General features: G+C 41.0%; 1 protein-coding gene across 5 annotated transcripts in view; it reads left to right on the forward strand.

Moving 5' to 3' along the window:
* Positions 1-23,638, forward strand: part of mapk8ip1b (mitogen-activated protein kinase 8 interacting protein 1b) — a 156,777-nt gene that overhangs the window by 51,699 nt on the left and 81,440 nt on the right. For all 5 annotated transcript variants that reach the window (XM_072592559.1, XM_072592562.1, XM_072592561.1 and 2 more), the window contains one exon: positions 5,811-5,916. In XM_072592559.1, coding sequence (XP_072448660.1) covers positions 5,811-5,916 — 106 coding nt within the window. The remainder of the gene's footprint in view (positions 1-5,810; positions 5,917-23,638) is intronic.

Here is a 23,638-nt window from a genome sequence, read left to right on the forward strand (position 1 = left end):
AGCACCTCTGTCTCAATCTCTCCTCCTATTTTAAAATAAAAGAAAAAGAAAGGACAAATACAGAGGCACCTCAATTATCTGGCATTCCATTAACCAAGTTTCAGATTATCCGAACAGATCGTAAGGTCCTGATGCTTTGCTAACTGTTGACTGGCATTTGATTAACTGAATGAAATACTCCCCGCCCATGTCCTTTGCATAATTGAGGCTCCTCTGTATACTACTTAAAGCCATAGTGTTGTCATACCTGCCCCTTTTTTTAAAAAAGCACTATCAATGTACAAATATGGCTTCATTTTAAAAAATCTTTAGTCTTCTATATTGTAGTGTACTAATAGTGTATACATTGCATTGACTTGAAGCATGCAAAAGTTCAACACTACAGTCCACTCCTTCAGCCACTGACATTCAGCTTCCTATCACACAGGTGTGACAACGTGTTGGTAATTACATTCTCTCACTCTGCCACGTGTGTAACTTTCAAATTACAGGCTGCAATAATAAGTTCCATCTAAACAGTCTGGAATTTTTATCTGGAAATTTTTCTAGAAACTGAGGGGTTACAATCTGTAAATGCAATTGTCTCTGATGTGTTAGTGTTGCAACACTAACACCAAACCCAAGGTCCCTTGCTCAATTATGGAATATTTCTGAGAATAATCATTGTTTTGGAAAAATACCCAAATATGTATTTCTATCTTGTTGACTTATAAGAGTACAGCAGCAAAACCAACATCACTAGCATTGATAGTTACTTTTGAGTGCTTTGGATGTGACTAACACAGCTTGTTTCAAGCTTTCACATGCATTGTAACACTCTTCCTTCCACTGAAATCTTCTGCACTTCAAGAAGTCAGTCAGCAACCACTGCTAAAATTTGGTACAAATTATTAATTTAAAACATACTCAAGCCAGGAATCGTAGTACTTCCCTCTTTTTTTTTCTCTCTGGGGAAGCTTCCCAATAACGCTTGTGCTTGTGCTTGTTTGTTTTTGGTTGGACGTCCTGTAGAGCCATCTGCCCATGTCCAATGATATGGCCTAGAAACATAGCTTGCGCTTTTGCAGACTCGCTCTTAGCGAGGATTATCACTAAGCCTGCCTCTCGAAGTCGATTTGAATAATTCTGTTGGAAGCTCTAAATGTTCCTTCCATGAATGACTGAAAATCACCAGATCGTTTATGCACAGCACACAATTGATGATCCCAAAATGACCTTTATTGGTTAGTCTTTCAAATGCAGCAGAGGTATTCTTTATATCAACTGGTATGATTTTAAACTGATATGTCCATTTGGTGACATAAAAGCCAACATTTCCTTTGTTCTTTTCAGGTAAAGGTACTTGCCAGTATCCTTTGAATAAGTCCAACTTAAAAATCTAAGTTGCTTGTCTTACCTTCTCTATGCAGTCTTCAAAACATGGAGTAGGATATTAATCAGACTTTGTAATTGCATTGACTTTGTGATAATCCACACACAATCATTGGATACCATCTGGTTTTGACGCCATTACAGTTGGTGAGCTCTATTCACTGCAACTTCAATTATGTTGTCTTTGTGCATGGGTTCAATCTTTTTTGAACTTGTGGCAACTTTAGAGGGTTAAGACTATAAGGTTGTTGCCTAATTGGAAAAGCATTCTCTATATCTAACCATGTGTAATTTAGATTAGTATTTAGATTAGTATTTTCCAGTTTATTCCCACATTTCCCCATGTGATTGTAATAACGTTTTTTGGTTTATTTTTGATTTTCCTCTCAAAGGTAACTCGATTTATCCCAATTTTTGAGAGCTTCCTCATTGTCTGAATTAATTTGAGGAATATCCAATTCTGAATCCTCTGAACTTGGTTCTTCCCTCTGTAGGAGAAAGTGAGGACTGCAGATGCTGGAGATCAGAGCTGAAAATTTGTTGCTGGAAAAGCGCAGCAGGTCAGGCAGCATCCAAGGAACAGGAGAATCGACGTTTCGGGCATCAGTCCTTCCTGTTCCTTGGATGCTGCCTGACCTGCGCTTTTCCAGCAACATATTTTCAGCTCTTCCCTCTGTAACCAGTAACAAATTCTCCTTTTTGGCTTTTCTTCCCTGTCAAAATATTGTTTGAGCATATGAATATGATACACTAGGATTTCAATGCCTATCAGTTTGATAAGGTTCACTAAACCATGCCCTTAAAGGTTCACCTACCACTGGGACTATTACTAATACTGTCTACTATCAAAATTGTGGATTTTTGATTTTGTCTGCTTCTTGTTTCATCATATGCGGTGCTACATTTAAATGCTGTCTAGCCAACTCACCTGCTCAACTTAATATATCCTCAAAATTTAACACTTCCAAATATGTAGTCTCTGAATTCTGACTTACCAATTTTCTTAATTTCAATGGACCTCATGCCCAAACACACTAATTCAAATGGACTCAATTTAGTTGATTCATTAGGTGCATCCCTAAGTAAAACGGAATTCCTTTATCCCAATCCTCTCAGTAGTCATGACTATGCCTGCAACATGGTCTTTAAAGTTTGATGCCACTGTTATATTTTGTTTCAATTCTGGATGGAATTACTTTATACCTAAGCTATCCATAACTTCCTTGAATAACTTTATAAAGTTTGACCCTTGATCTGATTTGTCTATCCAGGGTAGTCCGTTTTCTAGCTTTTTTTAAAAAAGACTTTCAATAACTCTTCTACAATCCATTTTTAGCTGTGAAATTGTGTAAGGGAATGGTCTCTGGAAATGTAGTGGACACATCTATTATGGTCAACAAATACAAATTTCCCTTTTTGTTTCAGGTAGGTATCCTATATAGATAATTATTTTTCAATTGCGGGAATGGGTATAAGGTTGCTGATTTTATCACTGCCTGAGGTTTTCCTATTACTTGGCATGTACAATATGTCTAACAAAATTCAACCAATTTCTCTGCAGTCCAAAAAAAATGTTTTTCATATTTTGACATGTGTTACTTATTCCCAAATGACTACCTGCTAGTACCTCCTGCACTACTGGCAAAAGTCCTTCTCTAGTAACCCACCAATAATACAACTTGAATTACTTTAATTCATTCAAACTATATGTACATTTGACCAGGTCATTTCCTCCTCAAATTCCTAAAATGTGTCTCTTGGCCTCTAGTACTAGCTCATATGCACTTTTTTTTAAAAAAAAGACTTTTTCCATGAGAGACCTCCTCTGATAGTGATGCCAAGACTTCATTTAGCTCCACCTATCAACTTCATTTGGATCAACAAGACCACATGGTCACTGGTCATTTTGTTTGTTTAGCTACTTTCTCAAACAAAATAAGACTAGCATATCCTTCTTGTCAAGCTTGGACATGTTAAAACTGGTCCCCACCAGGCATTTGGCTTTAAGGGGATTGCTCTCCATCACTGTCCTCAGCACTACTCCTACCTTTCACCTCTACTTTTGCCATTTTCAGTCAGAGTTTTCAATTCCAACCTCCAAGTTCAAATGTTCTTTCTCCCTTTTCTTCTGCTTGGGCCTTCCTTACCCTTTCATTTTACTCTGCAAGAGCTATTCTTTCTTTCTGGTTTTGTTGTGCTTTGGATCGTGATTCGATATTTCTTCATGTTTTTGTTGCCTTGAATTCACGCTGCTTCATTTGCCATTGAATTTTAACCATTTTCAAAGATTCCAATGACATTTAAATATTGAGCTATTGCTCCAATCACCGTCTGCCTCCCCACTACACTTCCAACAGCTTTGCCTTGTTCACTTTCTGTAAGAGTCCAGAGTGATTTCTGCCACTCCCAGGAGACTTGGCATGTCTGGAAGCACCATTACATGTGGCAAACCCTGATTAAATCAACCAAATGCAATGCCTGAAAAAAGAGCACAAACACTCGCTGCCTTTTGAGTCTGATAATTCTGAACCCAGCCTATTAATAGGAATTTTGATCCTGAGAATAGCCCCCACAAAATATACCTGTGCAAACCATTGTCATCACACTCAGGAAATTAAATGTTCTACTGGACAATTCCTTCACGTTTAGAATCCTTTTGAAAGTCCCTATTTAAATCCAAGTTTGGAAAGTTCTGATCAACTTTAAGTAAAAAATAGTTACTCAGGAAATGTTAGAGGTAAATTATGTATTTTATTAGTCTGAGTAAATATTTGACAGAAAACATCTTTACCCCTCTTTTTCTCTCTCTCTCTCTCTCTCTCTCTCTCTCTCTCTCTCTCTCTCTCTCTCTCTCTCTCTCTCTCTCTCCTACCTCCTCTTTCTTTCCCCCCCTCCCTCCCGATTATACATGCTTTAAAATCTTTACACATCCTGTCATGGGTATCTGACACCCACCCCTCCCCTTCAGACTGAACAGCCCACACCCTAGGGACCTGGAAATCTGAGATTGCCATTCCCCAGAAAATTGGGCCCTTAAGTTGCTGTCAGGTGTTGTTCTTTGGTTTGAAAGTGTTCTTCTCAACAATTTCATTACATCTATCTGTCTAATTTGTCATTAAAATGTGTTTCCTGAAATGGCCTCCAGCTCTCTTATCAATCAATTCAAATCTGTGCCTTCTGGTTATCGATTTTTATTCAAAACTGGCAAAATCACAAATGTTACAATGTCCCCAATGACTATTTTTGGCAAAATAGTCAGATACTGCATCAGATCATTGATACTTCATGAGAATTTGTTTTAAGCAGATACAGCATATTAGAGTAAAGGAGGTTGAGTGGAGATTTCTTTTAAATGTTTCCAAATTCACGAGGGGTTGAGACCGTGGAGGTGCAGAGAAATCATTTCCATTGGTAGAATAGTTGAGAAATAAGCAAAATTTGTATTTTAATGCTGTGATTGGTTAGGAATCTGAAACACTGCCTGAGTGCAGATTTGGCACAAAGTGGATATATTTACTGATTATGGGGAAAGGGGGTTGGTGGAGCGTGTAACACTAGATCATTCTCTCTGAGAGCGGATGATTAAGATTCACTGTAGCTATTTAATGATTCTGTCGGAGATTCTTGACCCCATGGACCCAGATATAGAGCTTTCTGATGTCCTTGGAGAAAACTCATGGAAAAAGTTAGACATTTATGGAGTTTTAAGACAGCGAAGGAGACCACTCAGTCCATCATGCTCTACTCTCCCTCTGAAGATCTAGCCAACTGGCCCCACTCTGCTCTTCTCCCCCTCAGAAGTTTAATATTATTCCTGCATACTCTAATTCCTCATTATCTGCATTACAACAGGGTAAAACTGCTGAGAACAGAACCAAAATATACATGAAATGTACACTAACTTGATGAACTTACTAAGCAAAGAGGAAAATAACTTTCATTTATACAACATATGTTACATTCTTAAAGTCTAAAGAGCTTGAGAGCCACTGCTGGGCTAAATGGTCTGTTCTTGTTCCACTGTCTGTTTCTATTGAGGTGCTTTTGAAGCCACTGTTAGAATCCATAAATTGCTGCAACCAATTTTTACACAGCAAGATCCCACAAACAGCAATACTGCAAAGGCCATATCTATTTTGTATAGCTAATTTTAGGGATAAAACAAACCACAGGATGTCTTGTGTCCACCTGAATATGCAGATGGTGCAATTCCTGAAGCATTAGCCTAGATCTTGTTCTTAATTATGGAGTGGGATTCAAAACCAGAATCTTTTGGGCTCTGAAATAATCATGTAGTTCCCTAAGCCATAATTCGTACTTGAACACAAATATGAATCAGAAAGGTTAGTAGGATCTTACCACTGTGAAAGATCGATCTTCTGCACGATGTGTCCTCTCGTTTTGGTCTTGTGCTGACTCCTTATCCATTGTCATTGCAGGTTAACTCATGACATAAGCTTGGAGGAGTTTGAAGATGAAGACTTGTCAGAAATAACAGATGAATGTGGGATTAGTCTGCACTGTAAGGATGGCCTGGCTACAAGGGTAAGAGTTTTGTGAATGTTGACAACGATTCAGCACCTTTGATGGTAAGGGCCTGGGTGGGGCAACATTGGTAAGCAAAGCCGTCACTACACCAGCTACCCGTCTCAACAATTTTAGGTCCTAACCAAAATGGATGGAAGTTGCAAATGGTTAAGTGTAAAGACAGGTTTTTTTTCATTGCTAATGCATTAACTGCAATACAAACAAACCTGGAAAAATCAATTGGTTGCTCCTAAAGTCTAAGACTTTAGACAATTACATCTGTCCAGCATGTTACATGCAATATTAAATTGTAATCAGAATCACATTGATGACCAAAGTATTGATAGTCAAATATTAACTTTGCTTGGCTGAGTAACACACAAGCCTTTGTTAAAGATTGATCCAGATCTAACTCCAGCACATGAGCACAAATTAAATCCAGGCTATTGATTCAGTAGAGTACTGAGGGAGCAGTTGAAGGTGCTGTCATCCAGATGAGATGTTAAACTAAGGTCCTTGATGGCTGATAGAAAATATACAGTGGCACCATTTTGAAAAGAACAAAGAAATTCTTCCCTATTTCTTATAATCATTAGGTTGAACATGCAATCAAAATAAGTGACTGTGTCAACTCATTGCATGCTTTGATGTTTCTTGTTAGTGTTGGAACTTTGCATTCAGTTCTGGACATGGCACTGGAGCTATGAAAAGTACAGAGTGGTTTAGAATGATTCCCCCAATCAGGTTATGTCTGTGAAGAAGTTGAGATTCTTTAGTGGCACTGGAGGTTGAAGAGAATTCTAACATGCCTTCTGAAAGAGTGAAGTGGGGAAAAAATTATTTCCTGTGTCATATATCAGCAAGTATAGATTAAAGATAGGGATGACAGTAGCAGAGTGATCATGTGATGAATACTGATAACTAATCCAAAAACCTGGACTTGCAATCTCTCTGTCACAGCTGGGCTATTTGAATTCTGTCAATTGAACAAATCTAGAATAAAGATCCCTTGGACTGCAGCCTCTTTAGACAGGAGCGTTTGGGATCAAGTTATTTTAGTATTTTGGAGTTTTCTAGATTTTGGAATGATGTTTGAAGGCCTAACTGTATGAATCAGATATAAGTATGTACTGGAGACTTAAATGGTGATAATACATTACAAGGCGGTATGAAAATTTGTTTTATTTATCCATATCCTGTATTTCCTTTGCTCCTGAAGTACTATACTCTTCAACATTGGAAACTGTAATTATGAGCAAGTGCCAAGTGGGATGTTTGTGCACTGATTTGATGCAAGGCAAGTGTGACTCTGTGACTAAGTGTGTGGGGGGTGGGGAGAAAAGATGGGTGAAAAATTGAGGTTGTGTGCCTGAGTTACAAGGTTAAATGGCAGCATCAACTTATTGTGTTTCTACTTCTGTCTAACCTGCTGTGTATGATCCTTGTTTTGCTTTTACAATGCTGAATTGCAGGTACTGGAAACTAAAAATGCAGAGAGGAGCTGACTTAACTCTGCATGTGTGGAGAATGGGCTAGGAGTTGATTACTGTCTCTGAGCCAGAGAGACTGATTACTGTGTATGAAACATGCCTCTACCCATTGTTTAAAAGCCTGCTTTACAACAAAATTTGTTGCATCCTCTTCTATTTCAACTTCTGCTTGGATACATTAGATGTTTGTACTTGACAAGGTCAATTAGAATGCTGGAGTGGCTCCCAATGTTCAATTAGCAACCATTAGGGCCATGCTGTTAACCTTGTTGCAGTGTCTCAAGTGGCCAGCCTGGAGCTCAGTGTATGCCTTGTTTTTGAAACGCTTAGAGTTGGTATTAATACAGCTGAGACGCTGCTCGGACTACGCTGCTTGCATATTGCTGACCGGATTCTGAGCAACCTGATGTTATGGTCTCCAGGGCAGTCCATCTTTCTGAGCAAGACCTGAACATCTTGATTTAACTTTACAGTGTAAACTTTTATTCATCTGTCAAGTCAGCAAAGCCACAACTCTGTTAATTGCCTGGAGTACAGCATAAATATTGTAGCGTCTCCTGATACCCAGACACCTGACAAACTCTGCAAGGCTCCCTGGTGTCAGTGAATTGATACTCATCTGAACTATGCCTGAACTTCTGTTGTGTATCTCACCTAAAGTGTGTCTCAGATCCTATGTGGTGAATCTGGAGGAGTAATCCTATCATTTCTCAGGAGAGTCTTAATGAGAAATTACTTCCCAGGTTGGGAAATGTTTTATCTCCAAACTGTACGTCTCATGGACATGGCTTCTGTGTTGCTAGCACTGAATCAGACCCTTGTTTCTGATCAGTTGTTCCAGATTTCAAACTCTTTAATCCTCCATTTCCAAAAAGCCAATTAAACAAATATCTGGTCTAACTGAGCTTTTATATTGATCAGCTGATTTTAGTCTTTGAATAAATATTGACTAGGGAAAATATTTCCTTCTACGATGCGATCTATCTTTTGTCACTTGGGAGGGACCTTTTTCAATGAGAACCAAGGTTATGGAGGAAGCCAAACTCAGCTATGTTCCCCATAGCAAACCCCTGACCAATCAGAATCTATCTGCCTGGCCTGAGTTTGTTTAGTTAATTAACCATTCTTGCTCTGACTCCATATCAGCCATGGTCCAAACAGCGCCCTCTTGTCTTGTATGAATTGTTATTCTCTCTTCTAAATACGCTTAGTGAACTCATTCCTTAGTAAAGCGAACATTCCTATTCATTTCCTACATTGCTTGTCTTCAAACCTGTTAATCAAAGGTCAACTTAGCCCATCCATTCTGATAATGGCAAGTTGTGGGAAACAGTTGAGTATTAATAATGAAAAAAATGATCGTTCTAAATGCTATGTCAACAAACACCCATTGAAATTGCAAGAACACTTTTTTTACAACTGGCATACATTGACAAGTATTTTTTTTAAGGGCAGTGTATTTAAGTAACCTGGCCTATCTATACTTCACAAGAATTCATCACTTCTCTGAAGATTTGTAACACCCACAGTATGAGGCCCACCCTCATGAAAATGGGAACTTTTTGAGGTCTACACTGAATTCAAATAACTGAATTTGTATTCTCACATTTGGAAGTCACTTCCTGTCCTTGTTCACCCCACCTCCACAAAAAAATGTGTTCTGTTGGAGATAACACTGTCACTCAATCAAAATTAATCTACTTACCTTTTTTCATCGTGGCTAACTCTGGCAAAGTCACCATTCACTGCCCAGAGAGCAGTTAAGAGCGAGCCACATTGCTGTAGGCCAGACAAGGTAAGGGTGGCAGTCTCCTTTCCGAAAGGACTTCAGTGAACCAGCTGAATTTTTCCAAAAATCAACAATGGTTCTATGGACATCGATAGGCCTTAAGTCGAGGTTCTTTATTGAATTCAAATTCCACCAACTGCTGTGGTGGGGTTTGAACTGAGATAGAACATGGAACGTTACAGCACAGTACAGGCCCTTCAGCCCTTGATGTTGCACTGACCTGTGAAGTTAATCTGATGCCCACCTAACCTACACTGTTCCATTATTATCCATATGTATGTCCAATGCCTGTTTAAATCCCTTTTAACATTGGCGAGCCTACTACTGTTTCAGGCAGGCTGTTCCATGCCCCTCTACTCTTTTGAATAAAGAAACTACCCCTAATATCTGTCCGAAATCTATTACCCCTCAATTTAAAGCTATGTCCCCTTGTGTTAGCCTTCACTATCTGAGGAAAAAGGTTCTCACTGCCCACCCTATCTAATCCTCCGATTATCTTCTATGTCTCGACTAAGTCATCTCTCAACCTTCTTGTCTCCAATGAAAACAGCCTCAGTTCCCTCAGCCGTTCCTTGTAAGACCTTCCTTCCATACCAGGTAACATCCTAGTAAATCTCCTCTGCACCATTTTTAAAGCTTCCACATCCTTCCTATAATGTGGTGACCAGAACAGCACTCAGTACTCCAGGTGCGGCCTTACCAGTGTCTTGAACAGCTGAAGCATGACCTCGTGGCTCTGAAAGTCTACTCAATCCCCCTACCAACAAAACGCCACACCAACATACCATGTGCCTTCTTAACAACCTTATCAATCTGGGTGGCAACTTTGAGGAATTTATGCACCACAACATAGATCTCTGTGTATCTACACTGCCAAGTGTTTTAGCCAATTACTCTGCATTCCTGTTAATACTTCCAAAGTGATGATCTAGAGTATTAGCTGGATTTCTGGATTTGGGGATAGTGACAATACTACTAAGCCATTGCCTCCCCTCAGGAAAGATTGTTCTCTGTACAGCAGAGCAGAGGGTGGACTTAATGTAGAATGTGAAGGTTGTCCATCATAGCGGTTTTGTAGTTTGGGTCCACACTTTGAAATGTTGAGATGAATAAGAGGTGGTGATTGAAACAAACAAAATTCTTAGAGGCTGCTTTCCCTGGCTGGAGACTCTAAAACTGAGCAGCATAGTCTCTGGATAAAGGGCTGAATATTGAAAGACTGAAATTAGGTCTTTTTAAACTCAAAGTTGTGAATTTTGGAATTCTACCCCAAGAGCACTGTGGATGCTCATTGAGAGTAAGCAGTGAACCTTGTTCAAGACATGGATTGGTATATTTTTAGATTCAACATAAAGTAAAGGATGGGGATAATAAACAAGGATATTGGTAAAAGGTGGGGTAGAGGTGGTTCGGTTATGATCTTGTTGGATGGTAGAGCAGTTTGAAGGGCTGATAAGGCAAATTGTGAAGAATAACTATTTCATCAGATTCTGCAAAGTTCATGATATTGTTATCAAGGGCTTCATTTGTGGCTTTTTAAAAAGCAGACTCTTAAGAACATACTGATCTAGTGATGGATCAGCTTCTACCGAAGAAGGCTAATCGACCAGCCTGCCTGCTTGTTTTTCTATCATGTTATAGACATTCCACCCTAACTAAGTTATTTCCTCTGAGGGGACAGATTTGATTTAAAAAGAGAACATCACAATCAAGTGAATATGTCAAGTGTATCACCAAAATTTAAAGATGTGACATTGAAGTGTTATCAAAAAGTCACAGGACTCCACTCTGCTTTCTAGCCAGAGGCTGCCAGACCTGCTGAGTTACTCCAGCAATTTCTGTTTGTTTGACTTGCAGCATCTGCAGCTCTTTGGGTCCTGGGGATTTCATAAATAAAAAGCAATCAGGTATGCCCTAAAACACTGTGGGAAGCTAGGGAAGTGATTACTGGGCCTCTTGCTGAGATATTTGTATCATTGGTCATAGGTGAGGTGCCAGAAGACTGGAGATTGGCTAATGTGGTGCCACTATTTAAGAAAGGTAGTAAGGACAAGCCAGTGAACTATAGACCAGTGAGCTGATGTCTGTGGTGGGCACGTTGGAAGGAATCCTGAGGAACAGAATGTAATGTATTTGGAAAGGCAAGGATTGATTAGGGATGGTCGACATGACTCTGTGCGTGGGAAATCCTATCTCTCAAAATTGATTGTGTTTTGAAGTAACAAAGAGGATTGATGAGGGCAGAGTGGTAGATGTGATTTTTATGGACTTCAGTAAAGTGTTCAACATGTTCCCCATGGGAGACTGGTTAGCAAAGTTAGATCTCATGGAATATAGAGAACTAGCCATTTGGATACAGAACTGGCTCAAAGGTGGAAGACAGAGGGTGGTGGTAGAGGGTTGTTTTTCAGACTGGAGCCCTGTGACCAGTGGAGTGCCACAAGGATCAGTGCTGGCTCCTCTACTTTTCAGTTATATAAACTATTTGGATGTGAGCATAAGAGGTCTAGTTGGTAAGTTTGCAGATGACAGCAAAATTGGAGGTGTAGTGGACAGAGAAGACAGTTACTCAGATTACAACAGGATCTTGACCAGATGGGCCAACAGGCTGAGAAGCGGCAGATGGAGTTTAATTCAGATAAATGCAAGGAGTTGCATTTTGGGAAAGCAAATCTTAGCAGGACTTACTTTAATGGTACAGTGCTAGGGAATGTTGCTGAACAAAGACCTTGGAGTGCAGGTACATGGCTCCTTGAAAGTAGAGTTGTAGGTGGATATGATAGTGAAGAAGGCTTTTGGTATGCTTTCCTTTATTGATCAGACATTGAGTGCAGGAGTTGGGAGGTCATGTTGCATCTGTACAGGATATTGGTTAGGCCACTTTTGGAATATTGCGTGCAATTCTGGTCTCCTTCCTATTGGAAGGATGCTGTGAAACTTGAAAGGGTTCAGAAAAGATTGGCAAGGATGTTGCCAAGGTTGGAGGGTTTGTGATATAGGAAGAGGTTGAACAGGCAGGGGCTGTTTTCCCTGGAGCGTCCAAGGCTGAGGGGTGACCTTAGAGATTTATAAAGTCATGAGCAGCATGGATAGGGTAAATAAACAAAGTATTTTCCCTGGGGTGAGGGAGTCCAGAACTCGAGGGCTTAGGTTTAGGGTGAGGGGAAAGATATAAAAGAGACCTAAGGAGCAAACTTTTCTCTCACAGGTGGTGTGTGTTGAATGGGCTGTCAGAGGAAGTGATGGAGGCTAGTACAATTGCAACATTTAGAAGGCATCTGGATGGGCATATGAATAGGATGGGTTTGGAGGGATATGGGCCGGGTGTTGGCAGGTGGAACTAGATTGGGTTGGGATATCTGGTTGGCATGGACGAGTTGGACCGAAAGGGTTTGTTTCTGTGCTGTACATCTGACTCTGACTGATCACCCATTCAGACATGATCTCAAGGGGAAAATTCCCCATGTTACATCCAGTATGAGTTTATAGCTCCCTCTATTGACTCTCTAACACCCTGCAGCACTGCCTCCAACACATTTCTTGGCTACTTGGCATATTTTTCATGTGAATCTGATAGGATGTGTTAATTTGCAAAGTTTTTTGTTTTGTATGAAAAACACTTTCCTGAAGGAAATGTTAGTTGGGAGTGGTAAATTTTGATTTTTGTTTTGTCAGTGTTTTTTGTTTGTTGTAATTCTTCAATGCTTAACTCAGCCACTTGAAAATGGTTCCATTAATCAACAGTTGAGGATTATTTTGCATGTAGAAAGTTGATAGAACCATTCCTTGATTGAGATTGTGACTACCTAGCACTTGGATGGCAAGGTCCACTTCAGAGACCTGTGGTTTTAACTGACTTCCAATTTAACAAAAACTTGGACTAAATCCAACACCTTTTTAATTAATTTCTAAACAAAACAATTTCAATCAAGTACCCCAGAGGTAATCAATCAGAGATGATTGTAGGTCAGTTAGGCATAATCTTTGACTGGAATCTTCCACCTTTGTTCAGTGTTCCTGTTGATAGATGTTCTGTATCTTACCTTTCGAATGCTGACACGTGGGGTCATCTTCAGGTGTGAATATCAGGTGTGCTCTTCCTGAAGGTATATCCTTGGTTGTTTGCTGATCCTTCATCCTAAGCTGTTTTCTTTGTTTCTGTCAGGGGTGATTTGCTATTGCTTTCCACTCTCAAGGGCAGGACAAACAGGCAGGTCCCAAGTCAGTCTTAGAATAAGAATCAAATCTTCATTCCTGGTGTTAGCTGGCAGGATACTCCTAACACTTAATCAGCTGAGCTACCCAAGCTTCTGATGTGTAGAATACAGTTTGTGAAAGCACTCACTAACAAATCCTATCATGGATGTCCATCGGTGAGTTGGTGTGTGTGCTGAAGGAATACATTCCATGCCGTCATTTTGAAGAGGTGCAGGGGAAGCCTTCTGTGACCTGGGCTGAATATTTATATCTCAACCACTCACTGCTTTTCGTTTTAGAAAATAGGTTGATTATTTTGGCCGTACTTTAGCAAACCTGCAGATTCAGGGCTCCCAGCTCTCCCATTCAGTGTCTCTTGACCTGCTCAAAAATTGAGGCCACCTTCACTGAATCATGGTCTTTCCGTCAGCGTCCCAAACAATACTATTCTTGGGTTTGTCCTGTTCAACTGTAGGACAGACCTAATAAATGTAGTGGTACTGTGGAGGAAGTGCTGTCCAAAACTTTGATTTCAGATCCCATAGAGTATCATGGCATCATGTCAAACATGGGCAAGGAAGCTTCCTCATGGTTACTACTTACATACTCCTGATGATGAGGGTAGCAAGGATGCAGTGTACTCTGTGGGAGATTTTAATGTCCCTCACCAAGGGTAGTAGCACCAAAACTGACCAAACTGGTCAAGCCCTGAAGGACAAATCAGCCACACTGAAAATCTGCTTGGTCATTAGAAAAGTGGGCAAACCTGTTTGATTCTGCCTTCTACTGCATCTGTCAATAAGTTGGGAGTGGTTAATGCTCAGTCATTTGTAGAAGCCTAATCCTGATTTAACATTGATCAGACCTTCCAATGTGTCATGTGTACTAGCACCACATTAGATGCAGAAAAAAATCGATCCCCCAAGTTGCAGTATCCGCGAAGTCCTGTCTGCTATCAGCAGTACAACAGTTATCAGCCACATTGTGTAACCTCATGGCCTGAGAGGTCCCATCACTCTTACTTTGGTTGTCATGTGACTTCTGACAGCCTCAGGCAACTGTCTGTGTGGGATTTGCACATTCTCCCCATGTCTGCGTGAGTTTCTGCAGGGTGCTCCAGTTTCTTCCCACAGTCCAAAGATGTGCAAGTTAGGTGAATTGGCTACACTAAATTACCCATAGTGTCTGGGGATGTGTAGGTTAGATGCATTAGTCAGGGGTAGTGGGGTGTGGGTCTGAGTGGGTTACTCTTAGAGTCGGTGTGAACTTATTGGGCCAAATGGCCTGTTTTCACACTGTAGGGATTCTATGATTTATGAAAACCAGGTTATAGTCCAACAGGTTTATTTGAAATCCCAAGCTTTTAGAGCAGCAATTTCAAATAAATGTGTTGGGCAGTAACCTGGTGTTGTGAGTTGTGACTTCTGACTTTGTCCACACCGGTCCAACAGCAGCACCTCCACATCAACTTTTCCATTGAACCTGCATTCAATGAAGATTATAGGGCAGTATGAGGGAGAGGCAACACCCTGGTGAAGTTATAATACAGGACCACATACAAGCTTAACAGTAGAAGTAAGGACCTACAGACAGCTAATGTAACAGATGAAAATTCTGCAGTCTTGCCACATTCAGTCTGAATGGTAATGGTCAGTTAAACAATTAACTGGAAGAAGAGGCTCTGAAGTAATTTTTTAAATAACATTGGAGTCCAGAAGCCAAACGTAGATGATCCATTGTGGACTCATTCAGAGGTTCTCAGCATTAATGATGCCACTGGGCAGACCATTTGATTCCCTCCATGTGATCTCAAGAAATGACAGCGAAAACAGTCATCTATCTAAACATCACCTCAACTTGAGCCCTGAATACTTGTGCTCCAGAAATCTGTTTCTGACTAAGCTGTTTCAGTTGAGCTACAGCACCAACATCCTGCCAGCAAAGTGTGGAAACTTAATTGGGCAAGTCCTGGGTGAAAAACGGCAGGAGTTCATCCTGGCTATTACACTCAATCACTGGTGGAATGTGACACAGATACTGTTATCAAATGACACTACTTTTCCCTTCAGTAACGTACTTTACTGATGCACCGCTTGAGTTCTGCCAAGGCCACTTACCTGCAGATCTTATTCCAGCCTCAACCCAAACATGGATAATTAAAGCTGAATTCCAGAGGTAAGGAGAGCGTGACTGCCCTTAACTTGTTTGCCGAGTGTGGCTTTACGGAGCCCTCGTGAAAATGAAGTCTGTGGTATTAGGGGTGGGGAGGTGACTTTCCATTGGCTAGAAGTCAGCCTGGCACAAAGGTAAATGGTTGTAGTTGCTGGAGGCCAGTCTTGTCAGACCCAGGGCATCATTGAAGGAGTTTCTCAGCCATTTCTCCAACACTCAACGCTCGCTCCATATAAATATCCATGCATGGTAGCAGGAGTGTATGCCGTCTGCAGAGTTCATAGCACCTCCCTGATCTTTACCACCTGGAAACAAAAGGGCAGCAGTCACGTGGAAATGCCACAACTAACCGGTATCCTTCAAAGTTGCACATCATCTTTGACTTGGAAAAATACTGTTCGCTGGAAGAATCCTACATTTCCTACTCCCACTGAGTGGACTTACACTACATAGACTGCAGCAGTTCAAAACAAAAGCTTGTCAGCATCATCTCGATGGCAAATGGTGCTGGATAACTAATGCCTGGGACATTCGGTGAACAACTAATGGAAACAAATGAGTTTAGGCAAATAGGGATAGCAGGATGTTCATGTAGAGCACAAATAGCACCGTAGATGCGTTTGATCAATTGGCAACCAATGTGCCTGCTGTATGTACTTTGTAATTCAATATAAATGCAAACCTAATTAGATTGAACCATTTCCTGTTGCAGTGACACCATTTCACAATAGATCAGTAACTAACTGGAAAAGAAGTAAATTAGACAACTGAAGGTCATTTGTTTTCTTCCAAGGAGTGTATTGATTTTAATGTTACCTTCCTGCTACTCCAGGACTATCAAAAGATCAGGATTTGCCTTCCGATCAGGAGTATGTTCCAAATCTTTGGACCTGTTCAAAGTGACAGGTTTGAATCTATCTCACAGCTTTTATTTTTAGCATTTTTGCATTTGTGCATTTATATTTAATTGTATTTTGTCTGTGAACCAGGAATGTGTATGGAGTCTGGCAATCATCATTGTCAATCAGGATCATGCCTTAAATCCTTTTTAGAAGCAACAAAGCAAATATTTTTAATAATGGAGGAAAGAAATGGAGGGCAGCGAGAGGGATGAAGATATTTTCTTGAGCTGATCTGGAATGCACAGCCAATAGTAACGTCTGTGTTGTTAAACTCTGTTATTAATTTGAGGAAAGGCGCCAGAAGAAATGCAAATTAAACAGTCAGTGCATGACTTTTAGTATACTGAAGTAGGCTATTTGGCCCTGGCAGACTGGTATTTTCCACACAAGCATCCCCTCACCATACTTATTTTATCAGCATATCTTTCAATGTTCATATTCTGTTCACAGAAGATGAATTAAAGGCCACTGATTCATTTTTCTTCACTTGAACCTGACTGGACCTCAATGGAGTAAGAATCAAATGGGGTTGACGCTGCTGCCATTTTGGTTCATTTTGATTAGCTCAGACACACCCTCATTCCAACTTATCACAGCACCAATAACAATTTACTGAATCCACAGTATATTTCACTGGATTGTCATGTAACTGGCTGGGTTTTGAATTAATTGACTGATGACTAGTTGCTGTTGAATAGAATAACTACAGTTCCAAATCTGAGCAGACCCATCTGGCTGCTCACACTCTACATAAGGGATTCAAAAGGTTCGTCTGCGTTAATTGCTATAGATACAATAGTAGAACCAAGCTGCTTTTTTTTAGAAATCAAGCTTTCAATGCTGTATCATGTCCCAAGGTGCTTCGTAGAGACATCACACAACATTTGACAAAAGCCACAAAGGGGCTGCTAAGGCAGATGATTAGAGGTTTATGCAAAAAAAGTAATTGCAAAATGAACTCAAAAGGAAGACTTCATCTCTATCAGGACCATAGTACATCATGACCAGTTAATACCCCTCCCATTATGATATTAACATACTGTAGGGGTGCCTTCACGGAGAGTTGGAGGCTTATGGAGTGATTCCTCAAGGTTTGTACCTCTTGCTGCCATTGACAGGCATGTCACCACCAGCTATAAAAATTAGGGATGTGCAAATAGCTAGTGTTGGAGTGCGGATATCTCAAAGGGTGATTCGGGTTGGCAGAGAGATCACAGATGGAGAAAGCGTGCAGAGGTTTTGAAAACAAGGATGAGAATTGTAACATGAAGGTATTGCATAACCAGAAACTAGTCTTGATACATGAACAGACTTTGATGCAGTTTAGGTTTATGGAGGATGAAAGAAGTGAGGTTAATGTGGAAAGCATTGGGATATTAAATCAGTGGAACGAAATTCAACTGAAATTTGTGTCCCATTTGCTTTCAGTCTGTTTCATCATCCCAACCTCTATCCCTGTCCTCATAAAGTCTGGGCATAGTGAAGTCATGAATGAGGGTTTCCAGAATAGTTGATCTGAGGGAAGAACAAAGGTAAATGATGTCAAAGCTCTAGTTATGCATGGAGAACATGGTGTTATGGAACAAGCCAGACCCCCTCAACACATTTCAAGAAAGTAGCCCAGACCCTAACTTTGCTAGTTGTTTTAAACAGATGTAATGTGGATATTCCAGGAGGGATGCAGCTGGTCAAACCACTCCGTTTAAAACAAAACAGAATTTAGTTACCAGAATGCCGAATGAAACATAAACAAAAGAGAACAGAATATAGAATAATGTCACCTATCCAAAAGCATGACAGATTATTGCAACTTAATGATCCAAAATCTTACACAAAAATCCCCATAAACACCCCTAGGCAAAAAAAGTAAAATCAAACACGGGATCATGAGAGAGAGATTCAACATCATCTTCCATGTCACTGTTTCTTGGATCAGCAGCCTCGAAACTCACTGACTGCTTTCCAAGAACAGCCAGACTGTTAAAAAAACCAAACCAAACCAAACCAGAGAAAAGCTGAGCTGGGAGAATTGGCCACTCCCCTTTCATTATACAAGTGTTGCTTTAAACTTGAAAGCCTTTTGTCTGAGGCAGTATCTATTAACTATAATCAAATGGGTTCTAAAACCCTTCACACCCTAGACTTTTCAGAATCACTGCTTTTTCAACCACCTTAGGGTGGAGGGAGCCAAGGACAGGATAACCTTGCTAAAGGATCAGCATTGCCACATAAGCTGGGGTCACAGGATAATGAATAAACTGTTTAGAACTGATGAAAAAGGTGTTCACCCAGACAGTGGTGAGCCAATGGAATTCACATCCACAGAAAGAAATCAAGGCCCAAACGTTGCATAATTTCAAAAAGGATTTGGATATAGCACTTGAAGCAAAAGATCAAGAGATATTGGGGGCATGAGGGAAAAGCAAGAACATGCTATTGAGTTGGATCATCAGCCTGATTACAATGAATGGCAGAGCAGGCTAGAGGGAATGAGTGACCTACTCCTATTTTCAAAGTTAAAAATCATAACATCAGGTTTATTTGGAAGCACTAGCTTTCAGAGTGCTGCTCCTTTTTATTAGGTGGTTGTAGTTGTGATCAGATGATCCTATTTGCAATGTTTCTAAATTAGAGTTCCTTTCCTGGCAAAAGAAAAGACTGAGGAATGGTCTAATTGAGGCCTTCAAGATAAAGGAAAGTATTTCCAGGCAGTGTGGTGGCTCACTGCTTAGCATCCAGATTCAATTCCATCCTCCAGTGACTGTGTGGAATTTGCACATTCCCCGTGTCTCCTTTTGGGTGCTCCACTTTCCTCCTGCAGTCCAAAGATGTGTCGGATAAGTGGAATGGCCTTGATAAATTGCTCGTTATTTCCAGGGGTGTGCAGGTTAGGTGGATTAACCATGGGAGATGGAGGGTTTCAAGGATAGGGGTGGACAGGTAGGTCTGGGTAGGATGCTGTTTGGAGGGTTGTTGTGGACTCAATGGGCTGAATGGCCTGCTTCCACACTGTAGGCATTCTATTGATTCTACCTGTGAGAAAATCTAACATCAGAAGTCATGAATACAAGAATCATTAAATCCATTACGATACTTGTTGAAATGTATTCACTGATCGTGGTAAAAAATGTGGACCTATCCCACAATGCAGTAGAGACATAGGTAAGTAGAAGTTAATCACAGATGAAATGAAGCTCACAAAGGGCCCCACTGATGGGGCCCACTCACGAGAATCCGTTTCCTTGCTGAAGATTTAATGTGACTTGATGTACCTTTTGACAATTGCTTTTTTTTTTCTCCCTCCTGTACTGAAGGCATTACTTTATTTCTCTAGTCAATCACAATGCTGTAAACTTGGCATCCATTATCTCTAATTGTTTTTCATTATGCTTGTAGCTGATCCAATGCTTACTCTTGTTTCAGATTGCTGCTTAGTACACAGCACACTGATTCCTCACACCCATCCCACCATTGCCATTGTTGGCATCAGTTGACACAACGTCAATAGATAAATAGAAGTCTTTAATACCCACAAGTGAGGAGCAGCCAAATAAAGCAGAAAATACTGTGGATGCTGGAAAACTGAAATGCAAGCAGAAAATGCTGGAAAATAGTCAGCAGGTCAGATAGCTTTTCTGTTTGTTTTTGTGATTTTAAAAGGTTTAGCCCTACATTCAATGGCTTCTATCAGAACTGGGAGATATTTCAAGGATTGAGCAGCTTACAGCAAATACAGGGAGATGGGTGGGGGGAAAGGGTTGGCAAAACATTAAGTCTGCAACATAATGGAAGGAGAGATTGAAATGATGCTGGTGCAAGACCAAAGGTTTACATAAAGGAACATTAAACTACTGTACCTGTCCATAAATGATTGCAATTAGAGTCAACTGTTTCTAATTTGCTCATTCTTAATGAGCTTATTTTTCCACTTAGTGTGCACATCAAGAGTGGGGGGGGGGGTTGTATTATGCAATAGCGATCGTTCGCTGAACTCTGTCCCAATTTGAGAGAAGAGGAAATTAAATATTCCTTGTGAAAGCGCAGCCTGGGGCTGAAATATCCCAGTGCTTATTCTTGCAATTTATTTCACACTCAGCAGAGCAATGCTGAGACAGGGGAATGTCATCTGGGGATAAAAGGGTCAGATCAACATCTAAGACTGACTGATTCAGTTCATTGTGCAACCTTTCTTTGTTTTTTTTTATTGGTACTCCCAACAGGATTAGTCTGTCCCGATCCTGGGGATTTTCAGAGTAGGCAACGGCTGCTTCCTAGTTTCCAGCTTTGGGTTGATTTGATTGATTCCCTGCTCTTGCCATGCTGCCATAATGGCACAGAGGCCATTGGGCCCATTGAGTTCTTGCTGGCTCTTGCATGGATCTCGAGCAGTTCCACTTGTTCCATTCTCCTGCTCTATCTTTGTGGAACTGCGATTTACTTTCCTCTAAAATTCACCCAATTAACTTTTTAAAAATCATTTGTTCACCTCTGTCTTCATGACTGTTTGCAGGCAGTGTGTTTCAAGTCTTTACTGCCTGCTCAAAAAACTGAGGCTTTATCTTGCATGTATGCTCTTGCTAAAAAAAACTTAAATCTAGCAATGCCTAGAAAATCCTCTTGTACGATCAGGTGAGGAAACCAGCCTTCCTTTTTCTAAAACGGTCTACAACTCTCTCCAATATCCCCTCAATCATTTGTTCCAAGAAGAACATCTCTAGCCTCTCCGGTCTAACCTTTTTGTATCAAATCCCTTATCTCTTCCACCATTCTGCTCCATCATCTCTGCGCACACTCAAGGATATTCTTTCCTTTTCTAAAGTGTAGACTCAGCCCAGCTATCATTAAATAGAATGGAGAGGATTCTGAAGTTTCCCAGCCAAGTACGAGCAACGAGGGACATGAGTTGTGCGAGTGGGGAGAAGTTGTATTTAGCCTACTTAGAAGGTTTGTAAAGTCATGGAGTTTTGATAGACAAAGGAAGGAGAAACTATTTGTACTGATAGGACAGAAATTTAAGATGAGTTGGGGAAAAAAACCTGGATCAGGCAATTGAGTAAGATGCAAAATGTGCAGATTACAGAGGAGGAAGTGCTGGATGTCTTGAAACGGTTAAAGGTGGATAAATCCCCAGGACCTGAACAGGTGTACCCAAGAACTCTGTGGGAAGCTAGAGAAGTGATTGCTGGGCCTCTTGCTGAGATATTTGTACCATCAATAGTCACAGGTGAGATGCCAGAAGACTGGAGGTTGGCAAACATGGCATCACTGTTTAAGAAGGGCGGTAAAGACAAGCCAGGGAACTATAGACCAGTGAGCCTGACCTCGGTGGTGGGCAAGTTGTTGGAGGGAATACTGAGGGACAGGATGTACATGTATTTGGAAAGGCAAGGACTGATTCGGGATAGTCAACATGGCTTTGTGCTTGGGAAATCATGTCTCTTAAACTTGATTTTTCTTTGAAGAAGTAACCAAGACGATTGAGGGCGGAGCATTAGATGTGATCTATATGGACTTCAGTAAGGCATTTGACATGGTTCCCCATGGGAGACTGATTAGCAAGGTTAGATCTCACTGAATACAGGGACAACTAGCCATTTGGATACGGAATGGGCTCAAAGGTAGAAGGTGGTGGTGGAGGGTTGTTTTTCAGACTGGAGGCCTGTGACCACCACAAGGTCTGGTGCTGGGTCCTCTACTTTTTGTCATTTACATAAATGATTTGGATGCGAGCATGAGAGATACAGTTAGTAAGTTTGCAGATGACACCAAAATTGGAGGTGTAGTGGACAGCGAAGAGGGTTACCTCCGATTACAACAGGATCTGGACCAGATGGGCCAATGGGCTGAGAAGTGGCAGATGGAGTTTAATTCAGATAAATGTGAGGTGCTGCATTTTGGGAAAGCCAACCTTAGCAGGACTTGTACACTTAATGGTAAGGTCCTAGGGAGTGTTGCTGAACAAAGAGACCTTGGAGTGCAGGTTCATAGCTCTTTGAAAGTGGAGTTGCAGGTAGATAGGATAGTGAAGAAGGCATTTGGTATGCTTTCATTTATTGGTCAGAGTATTGAGTACAGGAGTTGGGAGGTCATGTTGCGGCTGTACAGGATATTGGTTAGGCCACTGATGGAATATTGCGTGCAATTTTGGTCTCCTTCCTATCGGAAAGATGTTCTGAAACTTGAAAGAGTTCAGAAAATATTTACAAGAATGTTGCCAGGGTTGGAGGATTTGAGCTATAGGGAGAGGCTGAACAGGCTGGGGCTGTTTTCCCTGGAGCGTTGGAGGCTGAGGGGTGACCTTCTAGAGGTTTACAAAATTGAGGGGCATGGATAGGATAAATAGACAAAGTCTTTTCCCTGGGGTTGGGGAGTCCAGAACTAGAGGGCATAGGTTTAGGGTGAGAGGGGAAAGATATAAAAGACACCCAAGGGGCAACTTTTTCAGACCGGGTGGTATGTGTATGGAATGAGCTGCCAGAGGATGTGGTGGAGGCTCGTACAATTGCAATATTTAGGAGGCATTTGGATGGGTATATGAATAGGTAGGGTTTGGAGGGATATGGGCCGGGTGCTGGCAGGCGGGAGTAGATTGGGATGGGATATCTGGTCGGCATGGACGGTCTGTTTCCATGCTGTACATTACTATGACTCTGAGTAAGCATTTTTACACAGCAAGTTCTTTTTAATCTAGAATGCACCATATGAAAGGCAAACTCAACAGTAGCTTTCAAAGAGGAATTGAATTAATAGAACCACTGAACGATGCCATCAAGCCTGTGCTGGCTTTCTGAAAGGAGAAAGTGAGGACGGCAGATGCTGGAGAGTCAGTCTAAAGGTGTGGTGCTGGCAAAGCACAGCAGGTCAGACAACGCCTGAGGTGCAGGAGAGCCGATGTTTCGGGCACCTTCTGATGAAGGGCTTATGCCCGAAACAACATCGGCTCTCTTGTTCCTCATGCTGCCTGACCTGTGAGTTTCCAGTGCCACATTCTTTGACTCTGGCTTTCTGAAAGAGCAGTCTAGCTGGTCCCATTCCCTGCCTGTTTCCCCAGAGTTCTGCAAGTTCTTTCTGTTCAGGTGCTTATCCTGTTCACTCATGGAAATCAGGATTGAACCTGCCTCCTCCACCCTTTTTCAGGCAGCATAATTGAAATCACTCAGAACATTAAAATATTTTTAATCCATTATTTT

The sequence above is a fragment of the Chiloscyllium punctatum genome, chromosome 22 (assembly GCF_047496795.1).
Source record: "Chiloscyllium punctatum isolate Juve2018m chromosome 22, sChiPun1.3, whole genome shotgun sequence".
NCBI classification, from domain to species: domain Eukaryota; kingdom Metazoa; phylum Chordata; class Chondrichthyes; order Orectolobiformes; family Hemiscylliidae; genus Chiloscyllium; species Chiloscyllium punctatum.